General features: G+C 32.5%; 2 protein-coding genes and 1 long non-coding RNA gene across 6 annotated transcripts; all 3 read left to right on the top strand.

Moving 5' to 3' along the window:
• Positions 1 to 321: 321 nt before the first annotated feature.
• LOC110639347 (probable inactive leucine-rich repeat receptor-like protein kinase At3g03770) lies at positions 322 to 5,812 on the top strand. 2 transcript variants are annotated; one of them, XM_021790251.2, is made up of 7 exons: positions 322 to 2,610; positions 2,754 to 2,887; positions 3,245 to 3,488; positions 3,692 to 3,903; positions 3,998 to 4,023; positions 4,853 to 4,964; positions 5,341 to 5,812. In XM_021790251.2, the coding sequence occupies exons 1-7, from the start codon at positions 1,257 to 1,259 to the stop codon at positions 5,569 to 5,571; spliced, it is 2,313 nt and encodes a 770-aa protein (XP_021645943.2). In that variant the 5' UTR covers positions 322 to 1,256; the 3' UTR covers positions 5,572 to 5,812. The 2 variants fall into 2 exon arrangements, 1 of the variants encoding a protein (XP_021645943.2); XR_009144135.1 differs by lacking the exon at positions 3,998 to 4,023 and having other exon boundaries at positions 381 to 2,610; positions 5,341 to 5,386.
• Positions 5,813 to 12,568: 6,756 nt separating this feature from the next.
• On the top strand, positions 12,569 to 20,593 carry LOC110639344 (uncharacterized). 3 transcript variants are annotated; one of them, XM_021790244.2, is made up of 10 exons: positions 12,571 to 12,721; positions 13,326 to 13,433; positions 13,687 to 14,449; positions 14,755 to 15,986; positions 16,417 to 16,714; positions 16,841 to 17,065; positions 18,171 to 18,344; positions 18,819 to 18,998; positions 19,538 to 19,651; positions 20,137 to 20,593. In XM_021790244.2, exons 3-10 carry the CDS (start codon positions 13,769 to 13,771, stop codon positions 20,467 to 20,469), a joined length of 3,237 nt encoding a protein of 1,078 aa, XP_021645936.2. In that variant the 5' UTR covers positions 12,571 to 12,721; positions 13,326 to 13,433; positions 13,687 to 13,768; the 3' UTR covers positions 20,470 to 20,593. The 3 variants fall into 3 exon arrangements, with proteins under 3 accessions (XP_021645938.2, XP_021645936.2, XP_021645939.2); XM_021790247.2 differs by having other exon boundaries at positions 20,019 to 20,158; XM_021790246.2 differs by lacking the exon at positions 13,326 to 13,433 and having other exon boundaries at positions 12,569 to 12,721.
• Positions 20,594 to 25,079: 4,486 nt separating this feature from the next.
• Positions 25,080 to 26,975, top strand: LOC110639351 (uncharacterized). The gene is made up of 3 exons (XR_009144227.1): positions 25,080 to 25,194; positions 26,222 to 26,466; positions 26,613 to 26,975. It is a non-coding gene; the product is annotated as an uncharacterized LOC110639351 (long non-coding RNA).
• Positions 26,976 to 27,274: the final 299 nt, after the last annotated feature.

Raw genomic sequence — 27,274 nt, 5'->3', positions numbered from 1 at the left:
TTAAAAAATTACTTAAAAAAAGATTAGACTCTAATAATATATTAGAAACTAATATTATATTAGAAATTTAACTCCAATATTAAAATTATGAGATTATAAAGAATTTTCAAGGTCTATAGATAAGCAATATGAGATAAGAGATTAAGAATTTATTATTATAATTTTAATAATGGTTCATTATGTGTTCTAACTTTTTGATAAAAAAAATTTGGTAACAAATATAATATAATCATGATTAGTTGATTAGGGTTAAATTAGTAAAAACAACCCAACCAATTCGAAAAAAGAAAAGAGGGAAAGTGGGGAGGCATCCCATGTGATGGCAAATGCAGCTAATGCCACAAGAATAGCACAAAGAACTAAAGAAAAGCTGCATTTAGTTAAGAGTGACAAACAAACCTACACTACAAAATCCTCTATTTTCCACTTTCTCTCTGCTGATTGCGCATCTGCACAAAACACCACCTCCCACTTGTATTGCCTTCTTTCCCCATAAATATCCGACCCCATTAACCCCTCACTTGATGTCGCAGTAAATGCCTCTCTGATCACTGTCTGTTTGTACGGTCCTTTCTTCAACTACCTCCATTATGTACACCTCTTTCATTTAATAATATCACACACACACGGCATTCATAGTAGAATAACAACATTACTGTTGCTGTTGCTGTCTTCTTAGCTTTAAATCTCAGTTCCTCTTCTGAAGGTTTTATCTTGTCTCTTGCTTTGCTTATTTGCATCCTCTACCATTGACTTCGAAGTTTTTTCCTCCCTGGGTTGTTTGTTCTTTGTTTTTCTCAAAAGAATCTTTACTTCATTCTTCGGATCATTAACTTCACTTGTTTCTTCATTTTCTATTGCTTTGGCCCTGGGTTTTTGACAAGTTTGCTCAACTGTTTGGCGGTTTTACGGAAAGTGCTTTTTTTTTACTAGAATTTCTTGAGTTTCCCTTGTCATTTAGTTGAGATTTCAGCTTTATTGATTCCTGGGTTTCCTTGAATTTGGTTCATTAAGAGAAGTCAGTAACGGTTTGATGAGTTTTAGGTACGGCCAAAGCATATTTGAAGTCCTAAATTTTACTGAATTCTCTTCTTGGGCTCGTTTGGATTCGAGAAAAACTTTAATTTTTTAGGTTTGGTTATTAGCAGAGTTATCTTTTAATGGTTCTGCTTCTGTATCACTTGCATTCATTAGTCTTCTTGGGGTTTTCTTCACCTCAGTGAAACTTAAAGTCTGGTGCTTGAAATTAGTCCTCAATGGCGTGGTCAAACTGGCTGCTCATACTATATCTTTCATGGGCTTTCCTTATCCCTCAAACCCATGAACTACAAACCTATCAGGCTCAACTTCTACTACAGCTGAGGAAGCATTTGGAGTACCCTTCGCAATTGGATACTTGGGAAAGTTACAATGGAGACCTCTGCAACCTGTCTTCAACTTTATATATGGGAATCGTTTGCGAGGACAATGTTATTACTGAGCTCAAAATTAAGGGAGATAAGGTTGTCAAGGTTCGCGAGTTCAAAGGGTTTGCAATTCCTAATCAGACTTTATCTGAGAGTTTCTCGATCGATTCTTTTGTTACTGCACTGACAAGATTAAGCAGCATGAGGGTTGTTAGCTTAGTGTCTTTGGGGATATGGGGGCCACTTCCTGATAAGATTCATAGGCTATATTCACTTGAATTTTTGGACTTAAGCTCGAATTTTTTGTTTGGTTCAGTTCCCCCTCAGCTGTCAAGAATGGTTAAACTTAATTCTTTAACATTAGATGGCAATTATTTCAATGGATCTCTCCCTGATTGGCTGGATTCTTTGTCTAATCTCACTGTTCTGAGCTTGAGAAATAACCGGTTTAAGGGTATGTTTCCCTCTTCAATATGCAGAATCATAACATTAAGTGATATTGCGTTGTGTCACAATCAGCTTACTGGTAAATTGCCTGATTTGAGTACCTTAACTAGCCTGCATGTGTTGGATTTAAGAGAAAACAAACTAGATTCTGAATTACCTGCGATGCCTAAAGGGCTGATAACAATTCTCCTAAGCAATAATTCCTTCTCAGGAAAAATTCCTGCTCAGTTTGGTAATTTGAGCCAGCTTCAACATCTTGATTTGTCCTTAAATCATCTGAGTGGAACACCTCCATCTTCCTTGTTCTCTTTGCCAAACATTAGGTATTTGAACTTAGCTTCCAACATGCTCAATGGATCCCTTCCTAACCATCTTAGTTGTGGTGGCAACCTGGGGTTTGTCGATATCTCTACAAACAAGTTCATCGGTGGACTTCCCTCTTGCTTGGGCAGTATGTCAAATGAGAGAGAGGTAAAATTTGGTGGGAATTGTTTATCCACTGTCTCCCAAAATCAGCATCAAATGTCTTACTGTGAGGCCGCCAATATAGAGTCAAAGCAATCAAGAGGTAGAATGGTAGGAATATTAGTTGCAGTGGTTACTGGAACAGTTCTTGTTTTGGTGCTTTTGGCATTAGGGGTTCTGTTTTTGTGCAGAAGATATCGTTCCAGAAGAACATTTGAACAGAATATATTTCCTAAGGTTGTGCAAGATAATTCAACCACTGGAGTTTCCTCTGAAGTCCTTGCAAATGCCAGTAAGTTGTACATTGTCAGGTTATCTTGTTATTATTCCTTATGGCCCAGGTCAGAGACATGATAATATCTTGGACAATGCTAATTTCTTCGACAGGAATGTGCAAACGTTTACCAGTAACCTTTTTCTTTCTTTTCCTTGTAGGATTCATTTCTCAAGCAGCCAAGCTAGGCACACAAGGTGCCCCTGTGTGCCGTGTGTTTTCCTTGGAAGAGTTGATGGAAGCCACAAACAACTTTGATTCATCAACATTTATGGGTGAAGGCTCCAATGGAAAGGTAATTCTCAAGAACTCAAACGTGCTTGGGAAATTTTGGGGTTAAGTATTTATTGTTATACTTGTTATTATGAGTTGTATTTTGCACCTACTTTTGGGCTTTCATTCTACTAAGAAGTTAAACTTCTTTTAAAGTAAAATAAATAACTGCTAATGCAAGCTCTCAAATGCATTGTGGACATGGCAGAACTAACATCTCTGAAATAATTATTCATGCCGGGCATTTTATGCATTTTTCACTTATCAGTTGGAATAATAATTGAGGCAACTTCTTGATCAACACAATTTTTGGTGTCCACCTCCTATGACATACTCAGTTCAATCTGTTCTTTTTTTTTTTTTTAATTATTCTTGTCAGATTTACAAAGGAAGTTTGGAGAATGGAACCTATGTTGCTATACGGTCTCTGGCTTTGTTAAAGAAACATTCAATCCAAAATCTTAAAGTTCGGCTGGATTTACTTTCAAAGCTTCATCATCCACATTTGGTTTGTCTTTTGGGTTATTGCATTGACAGCAGTGAACAAGATGATTCTAGTGGCATCAAAGTCTTCCTTGTCTATGAATATGTGCCTAATGGAAATTATCATGCCCATCTTTCAGGTCAGTTTCCTGAGGAGCATAGAATCAAAATATGTTGATAGTTGGCAAACATTCATTGTTTCTATAAATGTGCATGTATGTGTGTGTTTGAGAGAGGGTGAGAAATGGGGGGTTTTCATTGTTTTTAAAGATTAACAATCTTTGGTACTGCTCTGCTCTCTCTCATTTTGAGTTATTGGTTTGGTTGCATGATCGACATGCAGACGCTTGCCCAGAGAAAGTCCTTAAGTGGGCTGACAGACTGATGATTCTTATTGATGTTGCTAAGGCTGTCCATTTTCTACATACTGGGGTGATACCTGGTGCTTTTAACAATCGACTGAAGACAAATAATATATTGCTTGATGAGCATCGAATTGCAAAACTGAGAGACTATGGCATGGCTGTAATCACAGGAGAAATTGGAAAAACTGAGGTATTTCTGGGTTGCTAATAATATTATTATGTAAAATTTGCACTAGTATCTTGGTTACAAGTGGTTGTTCTGATGCATTTAATCTGTGCTGTAGGGAAAGGGAGAGACCCCAAAATCACGGTATGGGATGTTCTTTGCCTAGTTTTTTATGAGAAGTTCTTAGTAGAACACCCAAAAAAGTGGTTTTCTCATCATTTCTAAAGATTAAGAAGTTTGGTTGTTGGGGCCATGGAACTAATTGCTAATGTTCTACATAAACCGTAGTTAGAGATTCAAAACAGTGAATTATGAACTAATGGATAACTTCAAGTTAGAAGTTGCAAAACAGGGCCTTGATAGAGTGGATAATGAAAATGCATTATGATCTCTCATTGTGATAAAAGAAAATGAATCCCTAATGAAATTTCTATGCTTGTTAGGCATTCTTAAATTTATCACCATGCAACCAACCACCAGTCTATTACCATGGCACCATCTCAGTGATTCGTTATAATACTGCCACCATTGTTGTTGATACTGTTGGCCTCCCTGACACCCTACATTCATCATATCTGTAACTTGTGCCATTGATGCTGTTACCATTTCACTAATTCTGACTACCTTCAAACAATAACAATTACCATTGGCACCTTGTCACTGTCAGCACCCTAATAGCACCATCGCAATACTCACTCCAGCATCCTAATGTCACTATCGAATCGTTTCCATCAAGTTATTATTGTTATGTTGACGCTGCTATCTACCCAGTATCGTAGCTACATCTTCTAATGTTCCCAAAGGACAGTAACAACCAAGCACATTGTAAAAGATGATCAAGTCAACCAAAAACTGTTAAATGATATGCTTAGGTCAAATAATAAATAATGATTACGAAGTGTTTTAAGCTTCCTTAACATTTTTTTTTTGCTGTTGTAGCCTGTTTAACAATTTGTTGTATCCTTTTCTGCAGACATAGGACAAACTTAGAGGATGATGTTTACAACTTTGGGTTTATATTACTCGAATCACTTGTTGGTCCTATAGTAACTGGAAAAGGAGAAGCATTTCTGCTGAATGAAATGGTATGCTGAAAAGCTTTTACATCAATGAATATCCAATTCTATGAACATTATCACATTACTCTATGGCCTTTCTAGTTAAACTATTCCCATTGTAACTTTTATTATCCAGGTGAGTGTTAAGTGCTGGTCTACTTTTCTATTTCCAGTTCTCCGAAAGTTTCTATGTCCTAAACATCCCCTTAAAGAAGTTTCCTGGTCGATTCAGTTTTCTGTCCCTAAAGTGTACTTTGAGATTATTTTATTTATCTATTATTTCTATCTCAACTTCAACTTTATTCTTACTGACATTTCAAATCAGATCATTTTTTCATCTCTTCCATATTGACTGTGATTCATTAAAATGCTATAAACTATCTCCGGGTGCCATGTATTGCAGGCATCGTTTGGCAGCCAGGATGGTCGAAGACGTATTGTGGACCCAATTGTTTTAAGCACATGCTCACAGGAGTCATTAGCAATTGTGGTTTCTATCACAAGTAAATGCATATCTCCTGAGCCTTCAACTCGTCCTTCTTTTGAAGACGTTCTCTGGAACTTGCAGTATGCAGCTCAAGTCCAGGCTGCAGCTGATTGCGATCAAAAATCAGATTCTACATCACAGTCATAAGTTGGTTCAGATTATAATCCTCCAGCAACAATCTGGATTAGGAAACAAATCCATGCGTGAGGGGCATTATAAGCTTATAACCACATGAGGTAGCATACATTTGGGCAGCTTATGTGATTGAAGTACAAAATGTAAAGTTGTAAATGTCATATTTGATTTTTTGACGTTAAGCTTAGCTAAGCTTTTGATATGATAAGAGTTTGTTTGATATACTTGATAAAGAGGAATTCTAGAGCGTAAAGTATCCTGATTCCTGAGTTTCAACAAACGCAAGAGAGCTGGCTTCAAATATCTGTCAGTGATGAGAACTAAGAAAAAATCAAGTACTTAAAAGAAGTTGATTAAGGCAAGTAATCTTTAGTACATCGTTATGCTTTAATCCTGAAAGGGTCCTTGTTTTTTTACACTGGTACGTCAGAAGTTTAAAAGGGAATAGTTTAATATCAAGATTTAAACTTCCATTCTGTATTATATAAATCATCCTATTAAATGAAACTTCAAAACTTGTACACTGGCTTTATTGGTATTTGTCATATGGAGTATACAGGTCATTAGAAACTACCATTTTACTTGTGTCTTACGTGAAAGAGCATTTGATACAACCTAGCAGAAGCCTTCCCTGTTTCATCATTGGATGTGAATTGATCTTGAACTTGCTTTCAGATGCATCCAGAGATCTCAAACCTTGGTGGTTTCTGACACAATTTCTTCACCTTTACCTGCAAGTAATGGGTCACCATTAGAGAACTCTGTCTCACATCTTTCATTTTGCCCTTTCAAGTTGCTCTAGTTAACCTAAGCCCATCATCCCACTCAATGGGGCTTAAATTAGTACAACTTGTAATAACCTGAAACAGTGAAGACCCAAAATAGATGAAGTACCAAAGTTTTGGGAAAAGAGTGAAATCCTAACATGGGACCTGTTTCTAGAGGCAAACAATACATATAAAGGCAGTGGTGGGCTAGCGGTTGAAACTGAATTTTAAGGTTTCCCCTTGAAGTACAAGTCTTTCTGGAAGATGGGATCAAGCATGTAGGATTTAAAAACATTCTTTATGATAGCTGTTGTTGATAGGTGTAAGGTAAACCTCTGAAGCTTTAAAAATAAGGTAAGTAAGGAGAGCAGTCAAATCCTACCTGAAAAATATATACTTAAAATACACATTAACCAAATAGGCTAATACTAAAGAGTCGAATTTTAACCACCGATTATGGTAGCTTATTGGTAAGCCTTCAGCGTTTGATGTATCCAATCTCGGTTTGACTTTAACTTTTCACTCTGACAGTGTTGAAATTAAATTGGTGTCTCGAAGGTAGATTCTTTACGGGATGAGTTAAATCAAGAATAATGAAAAGATTAAAATACTACCTCTGATTATCCAATGGATGGAGACATCTCAACTCTCCATCATCGTTAAGCCAGGTTTTGCTTGGGGTTTAATTAAGATAAAATTTCCCATTAATCAAGGGCATAAATGACGAAAGCGCTAAACCCCAGTTGAAGATAATCCTCGGCCATGTCTTTATATGGCGGTGGTGCAGTTTGGTGACAGGAGATGAGTCACTCTCAAGCTTGTTTGACCTTCTTAGCTCATATGAAACCAATTTATTAGGTTAAAATCAATGAACATAAACTTCGAAGAGAATGTTGACAACCTGACATGCAATTTGTTCCATCTCCTTTCCGATTATTGATTTATTATCCTATTAGTTCTGTGCTCAGTCTAATAAAAAAAAAATTCAATTAAAAAAAATTCAAAGTGTATTCTCTCATCAATTAAGTGCACTTAGAATGCATTCATGATTATTATATTACCTATTTTTTACAGGTAAAACACATATATAGATAAATTCACACACACGCACATATTTGATATGAGATCTTAAAAAATTAAATTAAATTTAATTGAAGTTGAATCAAACTCTCATTTTTATTAATTTAATTAATCTTGTCAAGTATTGTATTTAATTATTAAAAATAGCTATTTAAATATAATATTAGAGTTTTTTTTAATAATAATTTAAATATAATGTTAGTGCCTTTTAATTTTAATGTGCAAAAGTAAAATAATATTTTAAATTTATTATTAATTAGTCCGTATTTTTTTAATTTTATATAAATTATATATTTTACTCATAATTTTTAAATGAAGATTTCACAATATTATTAAAATAAAAAATATTTTAATTAAAAATATAAATTGAAAATATAAAATAATTTAAGAGTAATTAAATTGTATGATTATTTTCATTTTTTTATAATATATATCATTTTAATATATTAAAAAATATTTAATATCATCTTTGTTAATATTATTTTAAAAAATACTAATAATATGAAAAATATAATAAAAATAAAAAAGAACAGGTATTTTCACATGCTCAAGAACCCTAAATTCTCCAAAATTAATCTATAAAAACTTGTTATCTTCACTTGAAGAGGCATTAAAAGAAGGAAAAAAAAGAAGAAAAGGAATAAAGTGAAGAATTGAAAGTCAAGTGGAGGTTAGTAATTTAAGTTGAAAATTTTAGTTTATTATTTGTGTGTTTAGCTCAATTAATCTAGAACTCAACTTAAAAATCAAAAGAAACCACCTATGGGGGATTGATTGGGATTTCGGCCAGCCAAAGGTGGAGTTGGAATTAAATGAATTTGATACATTTAAATGGTTGTTTAAGTTGAATAATGTTGTATGTGGGTATAAGTGGATTTTCCATACCTATTAAGCATAAGAAAGTCAACATATTGACATGAATAGTAACCCCGAAATGAAAATTTCAAAAAACGTTAGTTTAAGCATATTGGGGCTAGAATTGAGTATATAAGAATTAATTATTGGATTTATTGTGAGATAAGGCACTGAAACACTGTCAATTGTATGTTTTAGCTGAAAAAGACCCAGAAGGGACAAATGACTGAATCAAGGCCTAGAGGCGACTCATATCAGGTCTGTGCATAGTAATTTTTGTTTAAATATGTGATTCTTGAAAATTTAATTTTTTTTTGAGTTAATTATGAATTGTGTTGCCATTTATGACTGTGAATATAACTTTAGAAATTGACCAGATTTCTCACAAATTATTTAAATAAATTGTTTTGAATTAATTTTGTATTCACACTTAACATGACAGTATCACATTATTCCTCCTTCATTTATGGGGTTAAGATCGTTTATTTTCCTCCCTCTCTAGCTTACCAGCTGAGGTCGAGATTGGATGAGTACTCATTAACTAGCTAGCCACTTCCCTCATTGATTTCGATTAGTGAGGTTATAGATCGCTTTGTCGTGGTGTACAACATGGCATTGATCGAAAATTTTGTGTCATGGCTTAAGTTGTGTATAAATTGACAACACTGTATTTATTAAATTATTTGATCAAAACTGTGTTATAATGAGTTTTGAAAAATTTGGAAATGTGATTGTGAGATTTTTAAATTGTGAATTGTTCCTAAATGTTTTATATTACGCATTTTACATTTTATTGTGTACCACTGAGTATTTTTATACTCAGCGATAACTTCTTTTGCTGTCGCAGATAGAGGTAAGAAAAAAATAGCAGAGTGAGCTACTGATTGTGGGGACTGCTCAGAGACTTTTATACGGGTATTTGATTATACCCTTGTAATTATTTGATGTAAATAATTTTAGAGTCATATGTATTATTGTAACTGAGCAGTTGTACAGTTAATATGTAATCATATTGTCCTTTGAATTTTGACGTTTGTAAATTTAAATGCTTGGTGTATAACTTATTTTGAAAAATTTGGGATAACAATCTTATTTTAAATTGTGGAAATGAATAAGATTTGTGTTGAATTGAGTTTTGGTGGTTGATTTGGTGAAGTGTAATATTATTGAAAGTGTTTTTCCTACAGGTAAAATTTTTAGTTTTTGCAAATACTACTGGCACTCTGTTGAAAATTTTTCAGAATTTACGAAAAAATAAAATGGACAACAATTTTAACCAGATTTTAATCTTCAATCAAATATTTTTAGTTCCTACCAAAAATGCTCACTACTTCCAAAAAGTAAGAAAATGGTTTCAAAATCCCTTACAATGTACTTAATGACTTATCAGTAGGTGAAGTTCGGTAGTTCATTAGGTATTTTACGGGATCATGTTATACCTTACAGAGGGGTAAGGTGTGACATGTTTTAGTGGTGTTAGAGCATGGTTTTGAAATGAATTTTGATTGTACATGTACATATTTCCTTTGATAAGTACAATTGCTCAAGTGTCATAAATTGATACATATGACATATTTACATCATGAATATGCACTAATGGAGGTCAACCTCCTTGTGTTTGATCTTAGGAAGTAGAAATTTCTGAAGCATAATAGAAGAAGGAGATCATTCCGTAAAACAGTCTGTTGAGGTTGAGGCACTAGGGGGAAGCCCCAGCACTCTAAAACGTGAGTGGGTCAGCCACTCCAGTTCCTCCTCAAGCACCGCAGTTTCCTGCTCAGTTTGCACAACAGATGGTTGCGTTCTTTCAATAAATGGCGGGAAATGTGCCACCACAAGCTCAGATGCAAGCACTTGTAGCACAACCACAGTCCCCGGCTCGGTAATATGAAAAATTAATGAAATTTGGAATTACCGAGTTCAAGGGCACCGTGGACCCACTGGAAGCAGAACAGTGGCTAGAACGGATGGAAAGGGTATTCAGAAAGCTGCAATGTGCCGAGGAATTAAAATTTGAATACTCAATATCTCTTCTGCAAGGGGATGCATATGAATTGTGGAAGACTATTCCCCACAGCCTGGTTGAGCCACCTGTTCTTACATGGACAGACTTCCTGAGGGAGTTCAGACAGAAATGGGTCCCTGATACCTATGTTGATATGAAATTGCAATAATTTTTGAACATGAAACAATGGGATAGAATCATAGCAGAATATGAGCGGGACTTTTCAAGACTAAGCCACTATGCTGAAAGCTTGGTCTACACTCCCAGAGACAGATGCAAGAGATTTGAGGTCGGGTTAAGGCCTACATTGAGAATCCAAGTAGTGGGGTTCCGACACCAGAATTTTTCTAAGTTGATATCATAAGCCTTGGAATGTGAGAGGATAGAAATGGAAGGGTTAGTGAAGAAGAATACCCAAGAGAAAGAGCAAACTGAGAAAGCAATTGGTAACAGGTCCTTAGTAATATTACTAAGCTAATACAAAAAGAATTATAATTTTCTAACTACTCACGAATATTTTATGAAATTTTATTCTAAACCCAGCACAATAAAATTAAAAAAACTCGGAGTTCAGGTTTACCTATACCAATTCTGACGTTTGAAATGCGTCCGAGGCGTTTAAAAATGGTGGGATAGCCTATAACATTGACCTGGTTCCAAAGTGATTCCAGCAGCTTATCTGCTCAGTCCGAAATTGTAAATCTAGGTGACGGTCGAATTGCCACGAAACGAAAATACCTATGCAAAACCCACAACATTAGGTGTTAGACTAAAATATTTATATTTATATATAAAATAATTATTTGAGAATTAGGGGTGTTACATAAATTATATCTTTTAAATATTAAGTAAAATGATTAAAAAATAATTATTAAAAGAAAATTATATAATAATAGTATTAAGGGCCTGTTTGGTTTAACTGTTAGATGCAGCTAATAACCGTTAGCTAATAGCTTGTAACTAATGATCACTAATTTATGTTAAGTATTTGATAAAACTATATTTAGTTGTTACTGTTGATATGTGAAGTGAATAATAATGATATATATTATATAATTTATTTTATTATTGAAATAAATATAAAATTATAAATTTATTATATTATATTACTTATTTTATTATTAAATTAAATATAATTATTAAATTAATATATCATATCATTTATTTTATTATTAAAATAAAAAATAATTATTTTTTTAAAAAATAATTAAATAATTTTAAAAATATAGATAAAATAATAAAATAATTATTATTGTTGATAAAGAAAAAACTTATAATTAATTTTAAATTTTTATATATAAATAAATATTTTATTTTATTAATAAATTTTTTTTAATAAAATTAAAATATATTAATTAAAATATTAAAATTATAAATAAAAAATAAAAAAACTAATTTTTAAGTTAAATAAAAAAGATAATATAATTAAAATAAAAAATTACATTAAATTAACTATAAGCTAACGAGAAATAATTTTAAAAATAAAATTAGTATACATTACAGTTAATTTCATTAATTATTAACTTTATTTTTTTAAATTTATCAAATATTTTAATTTATTAATTTAAATATTTATTAATTATCAATTATATTTAATAAATAAATTAAATATTTTTGATAATTATTAATAATAGTTTATAAAAAATAATTATTAATTAATATATTAAATTTTAGTAATTAATAAATTAATTTTTTCCAGGTAAATTCAGAAAATATGCCAATGGCAACACTAAAAGTAAATATGCTGGCCATGCATACATGTAGATGTAGATTAGATTTGGCATGTGATGGTGGGGGTCGCGTGTCCATTGACCGATGACAGAGCGCAAGAGCAAATGGTGACGCACCATGGTGTCGGCGAATATAGCCAACCGAGCGGGAAAAGGACGCAACAACTGTTAACTTCACGCTAATCAAAAACACGTGAGAGAGAAAATTTGCTCCTGTTAGGTACTCTACTTAACCCATCTGTTAACTCAGCCGCGCAACGCCGCCAGCTCCAGCGATCCTCATAATTATAATTTATAACACTAACCACGTGGCCCCCGCAGCAAAGCTCTCCCAGTCATTTTATAATTGGAAGGTGCTTTACACGTTCTTAGAATGCGAGTAGTATTTTCAGCTCTCCTCGATTAAATAATGTTTTTAATTTGGCCGAGTCTGTCATGGAATGGCTCTTCGTTCTCAAAAGCTCTTCGTTCTCAAAACAATCAAAGAAACGACAATATCCCTTTTAAAACGGTGACGTATTAGGAACAAATTATTTTTTCCCCTACTTTTGCCTTTTTATTATTTATTTATTGTATTTTTATTATTACAGGACATTCTCTCTTTCTGAGTCACTCACTGCTCTTTCTGAAAATCTTGTTTTATTTTCTTCAATGAAAGCTAAAAATCCGAAACTAGACATTTCAGTTCTTGCATTTCTCTGATTTCTCGGCCACTAGTTTCAAAGGTAAAAGACCAAAGAAGAAATGGTATCGGCTGATGTTTGCTCTGTGAAGTGGAGGTTTTCTACAAGGGTGTTCGTTTTGGTTAATTTTTTAAGGAATGCAATATAGCATATCTGCTATTTCAATATCAAAATGTGGTCTTTCATGGATAAACTTTGGTTGGCTTAATCAGGATCTAGTGAAAATGGGGTTCCAAGTTGCTGAAGAACTTGCTGCACTTTGGGGAGGGGGGTGGGATTAATTCTACTCAATTGTCAAAATGAGCTCTTGAAAGATTGATTCTTTTACCTATTTGAGCTCACTTTTCAGTAGATTTTCTGTTTGATTGTCCTTTACACTTGTGTTTAAGGAGCTTAAAGTCGGTTATGTCCTCTCTTTAGCCCTTTTTTCTTTTGTATATTGCTTGAAGAGCTTACTGGGTAGCCATCTTCTTGGTTACTGCGTGCTATTCTATGATGCCTGCTGCTTTCTGGAATGTGAAGGCATTTATTACCCTGCTTGCCTTTTTCTTTTTTAGCAACAAATGTCTGCTGTTTAGATTGATTATTTTTTAGGTGGGGATTTTATCTTCAATGAGTCCATAATTTTGGCTAAACCTTTTTTCAGAATAGGGGCTACACGTTGCAGCTGTTTGGTTGCTGAGAAAATGCTGGGAAAGGGAAGATAAGCAAACTTTTCAGTGTTGTTTTATTTTTGGGTTTTGACTGAAATAAGGCAAGTAGTTGTGCAGAGCTTAGTTTCGAAGTGGGATTTGTCGTTTTTCTCTGTTATAGTTGATGAAAAAAATAGTCTTTTGAAGTTCTGGAGATTTTTCTTTTACAACATTTTCCTGTAATCAAATGGAGAAACTTCTTTTACAGTGCAGTGTTTGATTCTGATTTTGCCATTTATTTCTTAGATTATTAGTTCTTATTCAAGTTTTCTCTAGTGAATTAACATGAATGTGGGTTTTGCTTGTGGACTGCAGGAATTTAGATGCCTTGTGATTCAATATCCACATACACGTTGATACGGTTTACTTTTGGTGGGATACGAGTTTGTTCCCCAAAATGGTTCTGGGTGTAAACGCAAAGAACAGGAAAGGTGCCTCAGTTCAGGTGGATTATCTAATCCACATCCAGGAGATTAAGCCTTGGCCCCCATCTCAGTCTCTGAGATCCCTTCGATCAGTCTTGATTCAGTGGGAAAATGGTAACCGTAACTCTGGGTCTACCGACACCGTTGTTCCTTCTCTTGGCTCGATTGTTGGTGAGGGGAAAATTGAATTCAATGAGTCTTTTAGATTACCAGTGACTTTGATAAGGGAAATATCTGGTAAAGGCAAGGATGCTGATTCATTCCAGAAGAATTGCTTAGAATTCAACTTATGTGAACCTCGAAGGGATAAGATCCAGTTGCTGGCAACTGCTGTAATAGACTTGGCAGATTATGGTGTTGTCAAGGAGATCATAAGTGTAAATGCTCCAATGAGCAGCAACAGGAGCTTTAGGAACACGTCTCAGCCAGTTTTGTATGTTAAAATCCAGCCAATTGATAAGGGTCATAGCAGCTCCTCATCAAAGGACAGCCCATTGAAAGGGGTTTCACATGACAAGGATGGTGGTAAGTCAGTTTCAGCATTGATGAATGGAGAATACACCGAGGAAGATGAGATGGCCTCTTTCACTGATGATGATGTCTCCTCACATTCATCTCTAACCAATGGGGTTTTGCATCCTCAAAATGAAGAGGTATTTGTTCTCTTGTTTCCTGTCAATTCTCTTTACTACTACTATTGCTACTATATTGCTGTTATTATTATTGAACTCGCAAATGACTTGATGCGATTGGCTTTGCATACATATCTATGTATTGTAGTCAATAGATATACAACCTTAGACTCAATTAGTAACACCAAATGAAACTCAATTAATAACATCAAGTGAAACTCATCAAACCATAAAGATTAGAATAAATAAAAGAAAGAAGAAATTCAAGTTTAATATCCAACATGTTTGGTAATAGATGAGCTGAACCCTTAGAGTATGAATTGCAGAATGGAACGGATAGATCAACAGAAAGAAAAGGAGGGGTTAACAGAGAGCCGGCTGCTGCTTCAAAAGTGGGCATTGAAAAACATAGTGCATCACAAGAAAATCTGAAGGAGAATTCATCTTGCTCATCTTCTATAGATTTTGAATTGCAGTATGGAACAGAAAGATCAACAGAAAGAAAAGTAGGGATTAACAGGGAGCATGCTGTTGCTTCAAAACTGGGCATTGAAAAACATATTGCATCACAAAAAAATCTGAAGGAGAGTTCATCTTGCTCGTCTTCTGTAGATTTATCATCTGATTTTGGGAGCCCAGTAAATGTTCATGCTTCTGTGGTGAACTCTCCTAACTCTAGTTTCATGTTGACGCCAAAAAATGAAGTTTCCCAGAGTGTTTATTCTTCTTCTTCAGCCTTCAATTATGAAAGTAAAGAGGAAGAACCCAATATCAACATGTCAAACAATAGGCGTTATGATTTTGTGCAGGAGGTTGATGAAAAGGTTCCTAATAGCTCAATAAAAATTGAAGGTGATACTCACCAGATGAGAGCTGGAAAAAATACCCTGGAAAGGACTGTTGCCACTGATGATATTTATAATAGTTCTATGGAGGACATGAATAGTCAAGATCTGGAAGACAAGGGTCATTTCTCAGAGGATGAACCAATTGATACATTTTCACAAGATGGTACTAGAAATGAAGGCGCACTTGGGATTGATACACTTTCTTCAAGTGGAAGCATTGAAAGGAAAGGAAATATCCTCAAAATTGATAGATTAAAGCATGTGAAATCTGTTAGATCATCATCAGACTCATCTAGGAGTAATCGATTAGTGAGCAGAAACCAGCACAGTGAAGTGAGGGAAATTGCTGCCTTGGGAGATCTACAGAACACTGCTGGAAGCTTCAAAGTCCATGAAAGAAAAAATGCTAAGGTTTACCCACAAGATACAAGAACAATCATTTTAAATGGTAAAATCCAGCAAATGGAACACAAAATAAAAATGCTTGAGGGAGAGCTGAGAGAAGCTGCTGGAATTGAGGCTGCTCTTTACTCAGTTGCTGCTGAGCATGGAAGTTCCATAAGTAAGGTACATGCTCCAGCACGGCGCCTTTCTAGGCTATATCTTCATGCTTGTAAAGAAAGTTCTCAACCAAGGAGAGCTAGTGCAGCTAGAAGTGCTGTTTCAGGGCTAGTTCTGGTTGCCAAGGCATGTGGGAATGATGTCCCTAGGTACGCCAAAACAAATGCTCATCTGCATTTTCAGAGATTTTTAATTATGTAGTTGTCATCCATTTCAATGTTCTAATGCATGTGAAAAGGCTTTTCTGTATAACGAAGGAATCTGCTACACAAGCACTAAATTTCTTCCTCTTGAGCCTCCCCTCTTCCAACCCTCTAATCTTTTTCCTCCCCTTCCACAACAAAAATTTCATTACAATTTGATTGATGCATCATGCAATTTGAAAGTTCTATTGTTTCGTATTGTCTCTCATTTGTCAATGGTGCAAAATTTGATCTGTTTGACAGAAGAATTTTTTTTTTCTTTTAGTGGTGGTGGGTCTATTCATGTTACTGTAGCTCTACCACTCTGAGTTATAACATGTACGGGTTAACATTTTCTAGTGAAAATCACGTATTGTTCCTTTATAAATTACGACAGGTTGACATTTTGGCTATCAAACTCTGTTGTGTTGAGAGCAATTATACACCAGGCAATAGATGATGAAGAGCTATCACTTTTTGGTAAAAAGAATACAGAGATGAATGGTGGTGGAAAGGGGAACAAGATGATGTCATCTTCGCTAAAGTGGAAGCTATCATCTCCCAGAAGAAAGGGAAATAATAAAGTTATTTGTGGAGAATTAGGTGACTGGGAGGATCTACATGAATTTATATCTGCCCTGGAAAAAGTTGAAGCTTGGATCTTTTCCCGAATTGTTGAGTCTATATGGTGGCAGGTTTCGCTTTAATTTGTTTCTTCAGTTTTTCTTTTTGCAGTTTTCTAAGTAAACTTTAAATACTACATGATATGTTAAAGCTGAATGTCATTGAATATTTTTTAAAACTAATTTCTTTTGTTCCAGACTCTTACTCCACGGATGCAATCCGCCACTACAAAAGCAATTGATAGATTTATTGGTTCTGGCTCAAAGAAAAATCTTGAAAGGATGTCAAGTTCAGGCGATCAAGATCAAGGAAACTTTTCATTAGAACTTTGGAAGAATGCGTTCAAGGATGCCTGTGGGAGACTTTGTCCTCTTAGAGCTGGTGGGCATGAGTGTGGCTGTTTGCCTGTGCTGGCCAGACTGGTAAATCTATAAATTCTTCTTCTTTTTTTTTTTGGTCTACCACCTTTCTTTCTCTCTGTGTAAGGGTGGGATTGTGATGTTGGAATTTTTCATCTCTCTACATACATATCAATGTGCCTCGGTGATGCAGCTGAAATTGGAGGTTTTGTTGAAGTCTAAAAGGTTGCATAGGCATCACACCTAGGGTTGAATTGCATCACATATCTCGAAACATAATTGCTAGAATTTGTATTGATTAAAAAACTGAGAAACAATATTACAAACATGGATGTTTATAGACTTACAAAGTTAATCCTTATCCTCTAAGGATTTGGACTCCTAAAAGTAAATCTTAACCTTTAATTAATCTAAAAAGTAATCCTAAAAATTAATCCTTAAGGAGTCTAATTGAAGAATACTCTAGAAATCTAGATTTTTTTAGCAAATATGAAATTGCAAAACTATCCCTGTGATGTAAATAAATACCAACAATTAATATACATAAGTAGACACACAAGTAAAACTATGAAAGAACTAGAAAATACTCTATAATTTCCCCAATAAACTTTACATTAAAACTGAACTATAATCCATTTTAATATGAGGTTAATAAGGGTAATTATTATCCTTGTAATTTTTAGCCTCTCATTAATGTTGTTTGTATACTTAAAGAAACTATGATAACTTTTCACTCAATTAATATTTATACCATCTTGGGAGAGTAATGTTAACCTTGGGGATTAGATTAATAATTACCTCTTAAAGGTTAAAACTTACAAGGATAACATTTAATTTTTGAATTTTTAACTTTCTACCAAACATATCCTTAGACTCTTGGATATTTGACTATGAATTTTCTTGAATTTCTTGGCTGCTTCACTTGGATTTGAAAAAATAAGAGCATATGAATCTTTAATACAAAATTTAAGTCAACACAATGTGTGATGTTGCTTTTGTTGTGGAAGTGCATGCAAGAGGAAGAAATAGTCTTTTTTGAAAACCAAGAATGTTCAACATTTATCCAGATTGATTGACATGGTTTAATAATTTTACGTCTGATTATGTTTTCCTTAAAACAGTATGCCATTAAAAATGCGATTTTTTTTTTAATTTTTTTTATTTCTAGATAATGGAGCAATGTATGGCTAGATTAGATGTGGCAATGTTCAATGCCATTCTTCGCGACTCTGCCGATGAAATCCCAACTGATCCAATGTCTGACCCTATCAGTGATTCAACGGTTCTTCCTATTCCAGCTGGTAAATCAAGCTTTGGGGCTGGAGCACAATTGAAAAATGCGGTGAGAAATGCAAATTGCTGTATAACCCATTACCTGTAGTATTTTGAATTTGCTTTTACTCATGCTTAGGGGTGTCCTTGAGCTAGCTTACATGCACTGAGACAGTTGATGGTCATATGTGACACACATCACCTGGTGGTAATTTTTTCTTGGATTTGGATTCTTTTTTTTTTCCTTCTAAGTTCCCCTATTTTTGAAAACCTTCATTTCAGTCTTTCAAGTAGTTGTCAATTTCATCATTTGGAAGTAGAGGTTTTCTATTCAAAGGAGTTAAATTTATTTTACAGAGTTTTGAGACTGGTCACCTTTATCCTATTACTATTTATATTCTTGGGCATTTCTTTAAAACTCCTAATAGCAAGCTAGTAAATGGGAGCATTTGAGTTTTCAATTTAATTTTTTTTTTTTAAGTTAAAGTAACAATGGTTACATTGACTATATCTGAAAGTAGTTTTCCTTGTGTTTGCATGTCAGATTGGCAACTGGTCTAGATGGCTGACTGACTTATTTGGCATGGATGATGACTCGCTTGAAGAGGACAATGATGACGAGAGACAAGACATATGCTTCAAATCTTTCAATTTCCTTAATGCGTTGAGTGATCTCATGATGCTTCCCAAGGACATGCTCTTGAGTAGATCCATAAGAAAAGAGGTTTGACAGACTCAATTCAATCCATTCCCCCCCAAAAAAAAGTTTGGTTTGATTAATTCAGCCAGCGTTTCAACAACAGTAATAGAAATATTGTAAATACATGTTATATAAAATTCAATAAACCAGAAAAAAGATAATAGAAAACACAAACCTAGTTGTCCTTTTGATATTACAATAATATATAATACCTACTGATTGAAGTCAAACAGGTGTAATACTTTTGCCTATTGTTCATTGCTTGATCATTGGTCCAGATGAGGAGCACCTTTTATGCCCTAGCTTAGTGTGTTAATTTTCTTCCTGGCCTCAGTGGACAAATCATGCATGGCATGTGCTATATCTTTTGTATGGGTACACAAAGTACACCTTTTCTGAAAAGTTATTTTAATATTTCATTCATTTTTCAATGTTGAAATCTCATCTAACATCATGAGATTACCATTGTAAAAAGAATGCAAGTAACAAAATATTAAAAATCCTTAATGAGGGGGAACTACAGAACTTTGCAATCCTTACTGGGGTGTTTTTCACTTTTGAAGGTATGCCCTGCATTTGGAACTCCATTAATCAAGAGGGTTCTTGACAATTTTGTCACTGATGAATTTTGCTCCGATCCTATTCCTAATGTCGTGCTTGAAGCCCTGGAGTATGAGGTTGGTGATTTTTTAAATTCATCTGCAGTGTTTTGCTTCTGTACTTACATGTTATTAATTTGGATGTAATCCTGGAGTTAAACAAAAACCATCCAACATGAGCATATAATAGGGGTGCTTTTGCATACAAATTCAAATAATTCAATTATTTTATATGATTTCATCCATTTAAAATCTTAAAATAGTAATATCTAACATTTTTTATGGGGTCCCATGGATTGGAGCCTTTATAGTATCTTGAAAGAATTGACCCAATCCTGATCTAAATTCTTGTCCGGTCGGGTCGGGTCGGGTTGGTTCCAATAATGGGTTTGGTTTCAGTCAACTATGCAAAAGCCAAACTGACCATCAATATTCTGGTTTGAAGGCAGCTAGAACTAACCCAGACCAAGGTGTATCCAAGATGTTGAATGTCCTTGGTTGAAGAATTACCCCAATATGTAGCTGAAGATCATAACAAAAATTGGGCTTTTATCTTGATTTAGGATTCTCTTGAGGCTGGGGAGGATTCTGTCACAAACATACCATATATTGCTGCTCCACCATTTTATTTGCCACCTTTGGCATCTTCAGTTGCTGAAATTATTGGAGAGTCTGGAAGTCAATCGCAGCTGAGAAGAAGTGGCTCGTTGCTCAGAAAGTCATACACCAGTGATGATGAGCTTGATGAACTGAATTCACCTTTGGCTTCAATTTTCCTTGATGGCTCTCGAACTTCACCTGCGCCAACAAAGCTTAGCTTGAAATCAAAGGAAATGGGAAAACAAAACTCCATTAGATATGAACTTCTTAGGGAAGTATGGACGGACAGTGACTAACCATGTAAATTCACAGGTACATACAAGTTGATGATGCTTCACCTTGACTTATTATATGTTGTATATTTGCACTCAAATTCTGGGATTTTTTTGTTAATGTACAAAAGGGGTCATTTTCTAGTAACATTAGAGAACAATTTAAACCTTTTCCATAATCTGTCACTTTGGAGGATAAATCTTGACCGGAGAAAGTGACTAGGTGCTTCTTCAAGGTGTAAAGCAAAAAGGGTTTTCACAGATTCTGCAGATATGGAAGTTGAGCTTATAAGCCTGCCAGTTGAACTCTCTACCTTCCCTAAATATATTGAAAAAATCCCAGCATTAATTGGCTTGAGAATAGTGTTGTTTCAAGCTACAAAACGTGAATAGGGTCATAACTGAATTTCAGCTTATACGCATTTGTTTGGAACTAAATAAAATATAAAGAAGAATATGGACCAAAATGAAGCCATGGCAATGGCTTGAAGCTGCATATTTTACCACCCATAAACAACTGATAGTGTAGTGCTGAGTCGAGAGAAACTCTAAGCTGTCATCAGGTAAGGCATACAACTCCTTTACGCATACCTAGTTTGACCAATTCAGTAGGGTTAGGCACTTGAGATGGAATTATCTCCGTTTGTGATTGTGGTTGGAAAGTCAGAAAATTGATTTGAAATTATTTTTATTAAAATTATATTTTTAAATTTGTTGAAAATAACAGTTCAGTAATTACTTGGCTTTTTTAAAATTGTATGAATAAAATATATTAAAAACCCTAGAACAGAAATATATTTCTTATTTTTATTATGTGCGTGTAATTCTGGCTTTACTTGCTCATGCCCAAAGTAGAAGTAGGGCTTCTAGATATTTCTAATAGGCTTCGTTAAAAAAAAAATATTTGTAAAAAAAATAATTAATTTAATTTTTATATAATTATATTATTTTTAATGTAATTTATATTTCTTTTAAAATAAAATTTTTAAAATTAAAAAAATTAATTTTTTATTTATTAAATTTTTAAATAAAAAAATTAATTAAATTGAATTTTTGTAAAATTATACTTTCTAGATAAAGGGATAAAGGGGCAAGTATGTCAAAGAGAGAGTAATGAGTGATAATTACATTTGCAGCAGCAAAAATATGAAACAGAAGAGCAGTAGCTTAGTTTGGCTGCTGAGAAAATGAAGGAATGGAAAAGAAGATATGATTTAAAAAAAAAAAACCATTTCTCTCTCTTTTATGCATGTGAGGTGATATTGATGTCAGGATATGAATCTCATTAATTTTGATTGTAATTTTTTTAAAAAAATATTACGTCAAAAAATTGAATTTTTAATTATCAACAAATTATTTATTCATTTTTTTTTATTCAAGCACAAGAAGATTAGAAATAGTATTATATATTTAAACTTAAATTTGTAATATAAAATCTTATAATTTTTAATTTTTCTCTGAAAATCAAAAACTGCAAATTCATATAACTTTAAATAGCGAATTTTTAAGTTATTTTTTCATTGTTAATTTGATAATTATGAGAAAAAAATTTTAATTAATTAAAATTATTTTATAATTAACTTTTCTTTAATTTCTTTTTTCTGTTCTTCTTACTTATAGGCCTGATAATTCAAATTGTATTTAAAAATCAGCTATTAAAAGTTATGAAGATAAATACCTTATTAACTCATTTCTTTTATCATAATAAATTTTTCTCTTTCTCATTTTGTAACTTTATTATCAAATCACATAATTCTATTTTTATCATTATTACTTTACATTATGTTTGTGTGACTATACTAGTAATCTTAATAATTACACTTTCATTTAATAATTTTCCCATCATCATATTTTGTACTTTTCCAATTTACTAGTTTTTTTTTTAATGTGCATAGCATGTTTTCTGTATTTGTTATATATACTCATAATTTAATATTCTTATATATTATTTGTTATTATTTTTTATACGATATAATATTATGATAATATATTAATTATTATTATGATAATATAATAATTTTTCATTTTTTACGATATTTATGTTAAATATACGCTTATCATTTTCAGATTAAATTAGTAAAAATAAAAATATAAAAAATAAGAAATTATAAATGTAAATTTTATAATGAAAAATTTATTATTATAATATAATTTTATAATCGTAAGTATTTTATAAATATATAACTTTAACTATTTGTTATTTTATTAGTTCTATTGAATTTATCAAGACTAATAAATTTTTATCATTTTATAATTTTTATAAAGCATATATAATTAACGTGAAATTTTTAAACTTTTTTCAACATTATTTAAGAGTTTATATACATAATAGTAAAATAAATTAAATTTGGTATAATTTTATATAATGTTAATTTTTTTTATTTCTAGTTATTTTTAATTTGAATTTTTAATTTTGTTTGATAAAATTAATGGTACACATCCATATTAATAAGTATTAATATTATTAACTTTTATTTGATATATAATATTTTATATAATTTCATTTTTTTATGATATGGAGAAAAATTTTAAAAATAAGATTGAAAATATATTAATACTAATAAATTATTTATAAATAATAAATTAATAACTAAAATGTTTTTTTATAAAAAATAAAAAAATCAATGCTAATAGCAAAAAAAATTAGTCTTAATATATTATTACTTTTAATTAAAATGATTATAGTAAAAAATATATAGACAATTATTCGATTAACAGTAAAATATTTATTAAATTAACTTATAACATATTTTAAATTATGTCATGGCTTGATTTTTAGGCCGGATTGATACTAGGACTTGGGTCAGCCTAAGACTCCCGAAATTCATAGAAAGCCTCACTAATTCTAACCCAATCATAAAGCCCACAAATGTAGTCCAATTCCAAAAAAATAAATAGACAGAGTCTGACAATAAATTAGACTATCCAACAGAAAATAATCATTTCATGCATCCCAGCATATTCACACAGTTTACAATACTACAAGACTAAGTTATTAGAATCCCAGGTAAGATTAATACACTATTGCTATATGCATAGTTCTAAAATATGAATCAAGGAAATAAAACACAATTAAACTTTTTCTAGTAAACCTGTGAGAAAAAAAGTATGTTATTTTTAAAAGGTCCACCTGTCACCTGAGGAAAAATAGTTGAACAAGAGTGAGCATTCAACTTATAGAATAAGATATTGATTTTAAATACAATTTCTATAACTATCTAAAACTAATGCATTGTTTGGATATGAAATGCAATATAGTCACATAGTATCAAATAATTCAAGCAATATTCGCACAAAAGATAATCTGAAGTACGCACGCACGAGTATATCACATCAATATATATATATATATATATATATATATATATATATATATATATATATATATATATATATATATATATATATATATATATGGGAACTGATATCCTATACAGCTTTTTTAATTTCAATACCTGTTAGCGCACCTCAAAGCCGGACTTTCACTTAATAATCCAAGTGCGGAGGTCAGTTAGATCAATTTAAAGCCATACTCACCTGACTCATCCATATATAAGGATCAAGTCCTAGCGAGTCGAGTTCCAGCCGCGACTACCCGTTATACTCATATCCATATCCACACCACACGTATGCCCACACACGCACATAGCTCTAAATTACCTTAAAACGACATCCAAAATAATTTCATCAAATAAATATGCAATACAAGACATGCCTAGTATTTAACTATATATGTATATTTATAAGTGAATGCATGTATGCCTTGAATATATAACAACAATATTGAAATTATAAATAAAATCAATATCTACCCACAGATTATCCAAATGTAACTGGGGTGGCTAAGAAGATGAGGAAGGTTAACTCGGATCACCTAAATAATCATATTCAAGAAATTTATCAATATTAACTCAAAATAAAGAACTAAAGAGCCTAAGACACCTTAGGCTTATGCCGAAAATCCTACAGAATTTCCCCTGTAACTAGGACCTACCCAACCTGCAAAATAACTCAACTAACACTCTCAATTAAAAGACCTCAAGCCCACAATACAATAACTACATAATGCCTTTCCTAGGCCTACCAAACTAGCCAATTCCCATATTAAATAATTATTTAAAAATTCAAGACGTTACAAATTAAATTTTTTATAATTATTTTTTTAGGAGTAAACATCAAATTTCAATAAAAGAAGTTATTGAATCCATATAAATAAAAATTTTATTAAATAATATGATGTTTGTATTCATATGAAAATTGTAACTTTTTTCAATTGAATTATCAATTTATATTTTTATTTAAATATAAATTTATTAAATTAAAATAAAAATTCTATATTCAAATTATGATTTCTAATTTTTTTTTTTATATGTATTCACTATTTACGTAGATAACAAACCCGTTACGCTCAAGTAAATGTCTGGAGCACTAAGACAAAGATAAACATAAAATACTTATATGAGTTTAATATCAAAAATGGCTCAAGCCTAACTCACCAAAAAGAAAAAGCTACTTAACTCGAGAAAGCTAGCCAGCTTGAGGGGATCTAAGATTGGGGCTTGACTGGGGAGAAGTGCCTAAGACTGAGGAGCGCTCAAATTTTATGAGGGGCATATCAATCTTATTCCAAGCTCAAGATGGAAGATGGGTTTGGATTGGGTTATGGTACAGTCTTTACTGGGTCATCACTCAAGCTGCCAGGTGGAAACCGGTCTTAAGGTGCGCCTTCAAGGACAGGCTTTCTCGGAGGTACCCTGCTCATAATCCTACTTAAGAGCATGCATTAGCCATTCTGATATTCTGGTTATGTATGACAACTTTTGCCACATTAATGAATGGGAACTTGGGAAATCAGAAGATGCTACATCTGATTGGATCCTTGGAATTTCCATCTAGAGATTTTATATTTTAACTGAGGAAAATTTTTGTCTGTTTTCTTAATAAAATATTACAGACCTAACTCCTCAAGAAGGAAGGGTGTTCAATATTTTATAATGCACATTCTCCTCTCCTAAGTGGGATTTTAACAAACCCGTTACGCTCAAGTAAATGTCTGGAGCACTAAGACAAAGACAAACATAAAATACTTATATGAGTTTAATATCAAAAATGGCTCAAGCCTAACTCACCAAAAAGAAAAAGCTACTTAACTCGAGAAAGCTAGCCAGCTTGAGGGGATCTAAGATTTGGGCTTGACTGGGGAGAGGTGCCTAAGACTGAGGAGCGCTCAAAATTTTATGAGGGGCATATCAATCTTATCCCAAGCTCAAGGTTGAAGTCTCCAAAATTTTTTAAAATTAAAAATTTAGCCTTACATTTTAATATATATATTTTTAAAAATTATTGTTTCCTCCCAAAAAAATTGTAAAATTAAAATTTTCCCTCTAAATTTTAATATATATATTTTTTTTAAAAAATTATTGTTTGGTTCTTCAATATTTTTATTTTTGTTTCAACCACTGTATTTTTATTTAAATTTCATTTACATTTTTATATTATTTAATTTTGATCTTTTAATATTTTATATTTTATTTTAATCCTTATATTTTTATCAATATTTATTTTTGACCCCTCAAAAGTAAACTTTTAGTTCTATACCTACCCAAAGTGATGTGGATATTAATAGATTATCATTGATAGGTGATGAGATATATGTGCTTGCATCTTGAATCTTGAATCCGTGTTTGTATCTTGAATTTATTATAAATCAGGTCCAGCTAAGTTTTTCCCTTAAAGTAAATGATATTTATGTTGAAGTTGTGCTATGTCCGAACAGGTACAAGAATGTGTATGCACAACAAATTTCAAGATCGAGCCACCATTAATGATAATTAATGCAATATCATCGGTGATGGCTTATGATTATTCACGGGAAAAACTTAGTGTGTATCTGTCTGACGATGGTGGATCAGACCTTACATTTTATTTTCTCTTAGAGGCACTAAGTTTGCAAAACATTGACACCATATTGTAAGAAATTCAATGTGGAATCAATGTCACCTGCAGGCATACAATATTAAGGTAATGATTTATTTCGCTTCTTTGGTTACTTTCACTCATAATCTACAACCTCTACAAAAGAAATAATTCCTAAAATCTACAAAATTAAACAAACTTTCAAGATTGGCTATGATTAGCTAAGGTATTAATAAGCTATATCATTACAGAAATTATATGAAGAAATGGAAGATCGAATTAAGACTCCAACCAAGCTAGGTCGAATCCCTGAAGAAGAATGCTTCAAACATAAAGGATTTTCACAATGGGATTCATACTCTTCATGACTTGACCATGACACTATCCTTTAAGTAACCCATTTCTTTTTTTTTTTTTTTTGTACTTACATAAGTTTTCCAGTAAGCATTATTGAAGTCTGCGTATTTGATGTTTGTATTTCCACTTGTTATCATTGTTAGGTTCTTGTCATGTATGATACAGAAGTTCGTCATGGCTAGGTTGGTTCCAAGATCATTTATTTGTTTTTTTTTTTCATTTTTTTGGTCTAATATGCAGATTAGAGTGTCATCAAAGGTCACCAATGGACTGATTAGTAAGTAAGAATAGCATCTTATCTTTCTAGCGAACATAATTTATTCCATCAAAACGATCCAGTTTCACGAATTCTTTATTCATTGGAGAAACTGTCTTGGATTCCATTGCTATTAATACTTTAAAATTGTTATGATAGTGGGTGTAGAATAGGCTTAGAGACATGATAATCACTATTTTTTAAGGTATTAATTGCCCTAATTGATAGTTACAAGGTTATAGCAATATACCTCTAGAATACCACTAAGCTAAAAACCTACAAAAAATTTCCCTTAAGAAC

Source organism: Hevea brasiliensis, chromosome 15 (genome assembly GCF_030052815.1).
Source record: "Hevea brasiliensis isolate MT/VB/25A 57/8 chromosome 15, ASM3005281v1, whole genome shotgun sequence".
In the NCBI taxonomy this organism is placed as follows: domain Eukaryota; kingdom Viridiplantae; phylum Streptophyta; class Magnoliopsida; order Malpighiales; family Euphorbiaceae; genus Hevea; species Hevea brasiliensis.
The sequence above is the reverse complement of the archived record's forward strand: the minus strand, read 5'-3'. Positions and strand labels throughout refer to the sequence as shown.